Consider the following 7,919-nt stretch of genomic DNA (forward strand, 5'->3'; position numbering starts at 1 on the left):
TTTATTAATCAGAAATTTGTCTGCAAGGTGCAAGTTTGAATATCAAGCTTTATAAAATATTCATTTTTTTTTTACTAATTTCGATTATGTAATTATTTATTATTCTTTAAAGCCACTTTCTCTCTCCTACTTATTTTTTGAACACGTTTTAATCAATTGTTTTTCAAGGAATAAACTTATAAAATTAAATTAATCAATTCTTTTTCAAGGAATAAACTTATAAATTTTTTAAGAGAAAATAATTATGTTAAAAAAATGTGATTAATATCATTTGATAATGAAAAAAGAAATTTTTGGTTAAATTTGACATTTAATAATAATAAATTAGATTTTTTGTGTCACAAAAAGATTAGCTTATATTACTAATGTCACTGTATTGACGATGTTGCTTGCGTAATATGTCATCATAACACTTAAAAATTTATATATAGTATTAGACATAACTTCAAAAAGTATTTTATTGGTAGTAGATATAATAATTTAAAAATATTTCATTGTGATTAAGATTATAGTATATGTTTAGATTTTACTTAGAAAGATTAGTTGTTTAGCTTAATAAGAGTTAAAAAGGCAATTTAGACTAATATGTATTCCAATTAGATATAAAAAAAAAGATGTAAAACACGTTTAATACAGTGTGAAAAAATAAATATGATTTTAAGTTGTCAATTGAACTCCAAACAAACATTGTTTACCAATTTCTATATAAATGACGTCATTAATTAATTATAATCTTAATCTGAAATGAAATTTTCATCTTTATATGTAAAGTTTAATTAATCATTATATGTAAAGTTTATCCAAAATATTCTTTACGCGTTTTCTTAAATTAATATTAATTATATTCTTTAAAAAGTGATTATTTTTATCATACTTATTTATGAATTTATTCTTTAAAATAATAAGGAATGTTTTTTATGTTTTTGTGGGAATAAGAAGGATTAGTTTGGTAAGAGAGAGAAAGGTGTTTCACTACATAACCAACTATATCTAATCAAAATTAAATAAAAGTCTATAACTGGTGAAATTTAATATGGAAAAAATATAAAAACTCGTGAACAATATTAATTATATTAATGAGTGGAATTTTCTTTAGTAAAGAATCATAAATAATTAGATAATCAAAAGAAAGTAAAGATGAATGATTAACAAAACTGTGTAAACTTAACCAAAATAAAAATAATTTAATTAATTAAGAGTATTTAGAAAAGCAACTAATCTGACAAAGTATCATACTATCACAAAACGATTTTCCTTTTTTTTTTTAAGATAAGGTTTGATGAATATTCACAGTATGTCTTCAAATTCGGAGACACCGTGTAATTTAAAAAGAAGGCATATTTTTAATCTTTTAAAATCTTCAAACTACATTATTTATATAAATAATAGCATCCAAATAAAATAATAAATTAAAACAATTTTCTGAAAAATAGCTTTCCTTCTAGCATTTTTGAAAATCTATGGAAGATCTTGTTCATGTGCTTGAACAGACTCTTGTACAAGATTAAATATTCAGACATTTTATCAAATAAGGAAAGATAAGATCAAAGAAATGGTAAATTTGTAAAAAAAAAGTAATAAGATAATAGGAAATGAATACATAAACAAAAAAAAAAGGATTATTGTGCAATGCACTCTTGCTAGTAACAGTGCAGTTTTAGCACTTGCTCTGTTCAAGTGTCTTAACTACAGAATCTTTGGTGCCTATAAATACAGGAAATGAAAACGAAGAGGGACTCATTCCTCAGTTGCTTTTGTTTGTTTGCTATGCACTCACAATCCCATAAAGGCAATGAAAGTGACACAGATTCTGTTGGTTCTTGCTTGGTTCTTCTGCATTTATGCCTCTACTTCGTTTTCCGCAAATGTCACTTACGACCATAGAGCATTGGTCATTGATGGAAAGCGCCGAGTCTTGGTATCTGGTTCTATACATTACCCTCGTAGCACTCCAGAGGTTCTCTTCATTACCCTCTTTCTGTGTCTCTGTAATGTTTCATGTACACTATTTTTTCCTTTGTTTTTGAAGTTGGAGTCAAAAGGGGTGGTGTTTTTTTGTTTCAGATGTGGCCAGACATCATTCAAAAGTCCAAAGATGGAGGACTTGATGTGATTGAGACTTATGTTTTCTGGAACTTACACGAACCAGTTCAAGGCCAGGTCCTCTTCTTTCTAGTTCTGTTAACGTTATTATTACTATTACCATTCTTGTATAGTTTCTGTTGTTCACTGCTTTTTGCATTGCATTGTGTTCATTTTTCAAACATGCTCAGTAATCAAAACCGAAAATAAGTATATGCAGCTTAGGAAAGTAAATGATCACTGCTTCACATATTTTTCTGAGTTAATAAGAACAATGAGACAAAGGGTATTTCTTAATGCCAATCAGAAGCTTAAATTTGTGAAGAAATCAATGATGGAATGTGTGCTTTGGCTTGGCAGTACAATTTTGAAGGTAGGGCAGATTTGGTTAAATTTGTGAAGACAGTAGCAGCAGCAGGTCTATATGTGCACCTCCGGATTGGTCCATACGCATGTGCTGAATGGAACTACGGGTAAAATATGATCTTTATAAGTATTTTTTTACAAGGAAGTTCATATCTGATCATGGCCTTTAACTTTCTTGACCAGTGGTTTCCCTCTTTGGCTACATTTTATTCCGGGAATTCAGTTCCGAACTGATAACAAACCATTCGAGGTTATTATTCCCTTTCTTTCTCCATATCTCATCTTGTTGCATCTGCTTCCTTCTATCACGTGAAATTGAATTGTGTTCAGGCAGAAATGCAGCGGTTCACTGCTAAGATCGTGGATATGATGAAGAAAGAGAACCTCTATGCATCACAGGGAGGACCAATTATTTTGTCTCAGGTTTTTCTTAAACTTCATTAAATACATGTCTATTTTCTTTTAGAAGAAATCACGGCATCCACTGGTGGATGAGTAGTGTAGACAGACATTCTCGAATTCTAAATGGCCTACTGCATACTTTTTAATATGAAAAAGTTATGTAATACTTAGTATGTAATGCCAGGTCGAAAATGAATATGGAAACATTGATGCGGCCTATGGTTCTGCTGCTAAATCCTACATCAAATGGGCAGCATCAATGGCAACATCTTTTGATACAGGGGTTCCTTGGGTAATGTGCCAACAGGATGATGCTCCTGACCCAATTGTAAGTTTTCTTCTTTTACTAAATAAACTGTTGTGGTTTACATTTTGCTATATTATCTATTTTCCTGATTCCTGGATAAAGAAGTCTTACTATGCTAATGTCTACACTTATTCCAAATTTGTAATCTTAAAAACTCTCAGATCAACACATGCAATGGATTTTACTGTGATCAATTCAAACCAAACTCTCTCTCAAAACCAAAAATGTGGACTGAGAACTGGAGTGGATGGTTAGTGTCCTTTTCTATATAAACCGTTTAATTATTTGAATGTCATTCTAAAAATATGATCTGATTGATTGTGCATCTCTTTTCTCATTGAACTCTATTTTTATTTTTGTCAAACATTTTGAATTCTGTGAAACTGTAGGTTTCTTTCATTTGGTGGTGCTGTGCCTTACAGACCAGTGGAAGATCTTGCTTTTGCTGTGGCGCGCTTTTACCAGCTAGGTGGAACTTTTCAGAATTACTATATGGTAATGCAATCTTACATGTTGTTTAAGGATTTAAGCTATTCAAGATAGGAAAAGAGCTGATGCCACAACTTTTTCTGCTGCCTGCTCGGAAACAGTACCATGGAGGGACTAATTTTGGCCGAAGTGCTGGTGGACCTTTCATTTCTACTAGTTATGATTATGATGCTCCAATTGATGAGTATGGTATGGAGTCTTTCAACCTTTATATCTCATTAATTGTCACATTCTCATTTTATATGTTATGACAAAGCTCAAAATCTGAACTGCATGATGCAGGAACTATTAGACAGCCTAAGTGGGGTCACCTTAAAGACTTGCATAAGGCCATTAAACTTTGTGAAGAAGCACTGACAGCTACTGATCCAACGATTACATCTCTTGGACCAAATATAGAGGTAATAAGTGGTCCTTTCAAATTTAGGCCACAATTTCCGGATTATCTTAGTGGCCTACATGTCTCAAATTTTACCAAAATCCCACAAAAGTTTAGATGTCTACCAGATTTTGTCAATTTGTCACAGTCTCCTATTTCCTCCCTCCTTCCCAATTTTGTGTTGCCTTTTATTGATTGTGGAAAAATGCTTCAGTCTGGTCAGTGATGGTTCTAGTCTTTCTCTTCTGGGTGAATACTTGTTTTACTAGTTTTATCAAGATTCAGTCTCTTCTCTTTAAATAATGTACCATTTAATGAAGCATCCCTTAGCATAAATGTTGGTTAAAGGATCATGAATGTCAAACTAAGATTTAGAGTCAATTATCCCAATGGCGTAGACACTTCAGTCACATGAACCGTATAATTAAATCTCCTAACATTTACTATTCAAACACAGGCTGCAGTTTACAAGACAGGATCTGCCTGTGCTGCCTTCCTTGCCAACAACGATGACACATCTGATGCAAATGTCACCTTCAATGGAAATTCATATGACCTGCCCGCGTGGTCTGTCAGCATCTTACCAGACTGCAGGAATGTAGTGCTTAATACTGCAAAGGTTTGGCTCATCAGCTTTGAGATTTAAATAGATAGTTCAATTGAATGAAGCTACTTTCAGGATGCATATGGTGAATCTATCTACAGTTTAGATCTTTTCTTTCTTTCCTATTACAAGAAGTGTCATAACCTATAGTTGTTTATGATGTGATAGATTAGTTCTGTATCTACAATTTCAAGCTTCACAACTGAACCTTTAAAAGAAGAGATTGGTTCTTCGGATGATTCTTGCTCAGGATGGAGTTGGATTAGTGAACCTGTTGGCATTTCAAAGGCTGATTCATTCTCAAAATTTGGGCTACTGGAGCAAGTAAACACAACTGGTGATAGAAGTGATTACTTGTGGTACTCATTAAGGTAAGTATACCTTCTAGTTGGTAGAGCTTTCTTCTGATGTACAATTCTCTGCCCCATAGTGATACTTTTCATGGTTTTTTTCTGCAGCATCGATCTTGATGCTGGTACTCAAACTGTCCTTCACATTGAATCCCTTGGTCATGCTCTTCATGCTTTCATAAATGGGAAGCTTGCAGGTATATAAAATTTAAAGCAATGACATGATGATATGTGTCCTTGTGAGTTCAGTATTTTGGATGCCTCTATCCATTCTTGTTTAAATTCCTTGGTAGTATTGTAGGGCCTGGCAAAGAAGCATTTCTCTCACCCCACCCCACCCTTCTTAAACTCAATGCTACTTTATCAGAAAATGCTGCAAAATGAGATCACACTATGTCTAGGTTGGAAAACACTGTGTAGCATGTTGTCTTGTGTTCTTCATCTTATATCACCCATGTCATCCAACACTTCATTCTCTTCTTTTTCTTTAACTGTAAAACTTATGATACAAAATTGATATGAGACACATTGTCCCCAAATATTAGTAGCCCTTTAAAAATAAATCCATGGTCGATTAAGATCAATTGTTCATAGCCTGTTTCTTCCTAAAATGTTCAGTTCTTTATACGGAATAACTCATCCTTCACCAATAACGATACTTATCTCTAACATTATCGAGAACTTTTTCAGGCAGTGGAACGGGAAACAAAGTCAAAGTAGACATCCCCGTCACACTAGTGGCTGGGAAGAACACAATTGATTTACTGAGTTTAACTGTTGGGCTCAAGGTTTGACTTTTCTTGTAATATACATTGGCGTCTTAATTCATCCCCACAGCATTTCACTTTATAACAAAACCAGTTCTCATCACCACATCAACTAATGTAATCCTTACGTGCATCAGAACTACGGAGCATTTTTTGACACAGCGGGTGCAGGAATCACTGGCCCTGTGATACTGAAAAGTTTGGCCAATGGTAGCTCTCTTGATCTGTCCTCCCAGAATTGGACATATCAGGTTAGTCTCAGGCTCTCAAGCGTAACCAAAGCCAGCTTTTAGTTATCATTTTCAGGTTCTGATGAAGGTAAAATACACTGTTTATAATTTTGTGAATTCAGATAGGTCTTAAAGGTGAAGATTTGGGGCCATCTAGTGGCAGTTCTGGCCAGTGGAATTCACAATCTACTTTACCGACAAACCAAACATTGATTTGGTACAAGGTAATCTTGATCAGAATATGGAATCCATTGAAACTAATTATCCTCTTATCGTTATAACTGCATAAGTAGACAAAGTCACTTTTAGTAAACTGTGTGTATCTGACATCTTAGCAATCATACACTTCATATAAAATTAAGGAAATGCTACTTTATGGAAAAATATTTTTGCTGTTAACTAATTAATGGAAATGCACTTTGTATCAGACAAACTTTGCTTCCCCCTCTGGTAGTGATCCAGTTGCTATTAACTTGACGGGGATGGGAAAAGGTGAGGCTTGGGTGAATGGACAGAGCATTGGGAGATACTGGCCTACAAATGCTTCTCCAAATGATGGTTGTACTGATTCCTGCAATTATAGAGGAGCCTATCAAGCATCCAAATGTCTCAAGAACTGTGGAAAGCCATCACAAACATTGTAAGTGCTACATATTCTGCATGAGAGAAGATGAAACGTGAAGTAACTTGAAATCATGCTAGATACTTATTTAGTAACTAATCCTGCAGATACCATGTACCACGATCATGGTTACAACCTGAAAGCAACACACTTGTTTTGTTTGAGGAAATTGGAGGCAACCCTGAGCAAATCACTTTTGCTACAAAACAGATTGCAAGTGTGTGTTCTCATGTATCTGAATCTCACCCTCCTCATGTAGACTTGTGGAATTCAGATGCAGAATCAGGAAGAACAGTAGGGCCTGTACTGTTACTGGAATGCCCTTACCCTAATCAGATGATCTCCTCCATTAAATTTGCAAGTTTTGGAACACCTCAAGGGACTTGTGGAAACTTTAAACATGGAAACTGCAGTAGCAATAAGGCTCTATCCGTTGTGCAGAAGGTGTTATCCTTGCCTTTTCTTTAAATAAGAAGTTCATACATGTCTTTTGTGTAGCTAATTTATTTATTTTTCATTCGGATTATACTTACTCTAAAGAGCATCTTTTAACAGGGCTGCATTGGATCAAGCAGTTGTAGAATTGAACTATCAATTAATACGTTCGGAGATCCATGTAAAGGAGTGGCAAAGAGTTTAGCTGTTGAAGCTTCTTGTGCATAGACATGCTGCTTCAAGCCCACTTATTAGTCTGTATTTGGCTTAATAACACTCTGCACACTCTCACAGGTCTCGTAGACTCATGGTTAGAAATGATTCTTCATTATTTAAATGTTAAATGGCTTTGTGGTAGTGAACTGAGGAAAAAATGTCAAACAAAACAGTGTCTTTATACTTTTTGAAAGAGGAAAGTCTTCAATTATAAATGGTGTGTTAAGTGATAGTCGTCTTTTTTACTCTAAAGGAAGGTTTCTTATACCCACTAGACAAGAAATTGTTCTCATACGTATAAGGGTGAGAAAGACCAACAATGAACTATTTCTCTAAAATAAAATTCATTGTATTTGTAGTACATGTAACCACCATTTCATTTAATCGCGGGGCAACATATTATAGCCATTGATTGTCTCTCGATACATCTCCTAGCTATAAACCAAAGTTATGGAATGTTAACAATTCAGTCAGGAAACTTTTATCATAATTATTTATAATAATTATTGTTTGGACCTCAAGTAAGTTAAGATAATATCATCATCACATTCGAAATATGATAAGCTTTAGAGCTTAGAACTTCATTATAAATTTTCACTTAAAACACCCTTCAAAAGATTAAAAGAATTTAGAAGCGAGGTACAACTATTGAATATAACAAGTCTCTAAA

General features: G+C 33.8%; 1 protein-coding gene across 1 annotated transcript; it reads left to right on the forward strand.

Moving 5' to 3' along the window:
• The first annotated feature begins 1,762 nt into the window (after positions 1-1,762).
• On the forward strand, positions 1,763-7,479 carry LOC108340201 (beta-galactosidase 8). The gene is made up of 19 exons (XM_017577410.1): positions 1,763-1,957; positions 2,065-2,160; positions 2,443-2,555; positions 2,632-2,698; positions 2,779-2,871; positions 3,035-3,178; positions 3,319-3,407; positions 3,547-3,652; positions 3,748-3,835; positions 3,929-4,047; positions 4,483-4,644; positions 4,798-5,000; positions 5,088-5,176; positions 5,670-5,767; positions 5,884-5,997; positions 6,099-6,200; positions 6,405-6,616; positions 6,706-7,042; positions 7,154-7,479. The coding sequence occupies exons 1-19, from the start codon at positions 1,793-1,795 to the stop codon at positions 7,259-7,261; spliced, it is 2,505 nt and encodes an 834-aa protein (XP_017432899.1). The 5' UTR covers positions 1,763-1,792; the 3' UTR covers positions 7,262-7,479.
• The last annotated feature ends 440 nt before the right edge of the window (positions 7,480-7,919 follow it).

Source organism: Vigna angularis, chromosome 5, assembly GCF_016808095.1.
Source record: "Vigna angularis cultivar LongXiaoDou No.4 chromosome 5, ASM1680809v1, whole genome shotgun sequence".
In the NCBI taxonomy this organism is placed as follows: domain Eukaryota; kingdom Viridiplantae; phylum Streptophyta; class Magnoliopsida; order Fabales; family Fabaceae; genus Vigna; species Vigna angularis.

What these genes read in the sequence shown, in the direction of transcription:
- LOC108340201 (XM_017577410.1), top strand. Translation starts at nt 1,793, where the DNA reads ATGAAAGTGACACAGATTCTGTTGGTTCTTGCTTGGTTCTTCTGCATT. An exon ending in ACTGAGAACTGGAGTGGATG is followed by an intron (nt 3,408 to 3,546) that starts GTTAGTGTCCTT and finishes GTGAAACTGTAG; the next exon opens with GTTTCTTTCATTTGGTGGTG. An exon ending in CCCAGAATTGGACATATCAG is followed by an intron (nt 5,998 to 6,098) that starts GTTAGTCTCAGG and finishes TTGTGAATTCAG; the next exon opens with ATAGGTCTTAAAGGTGAAGA.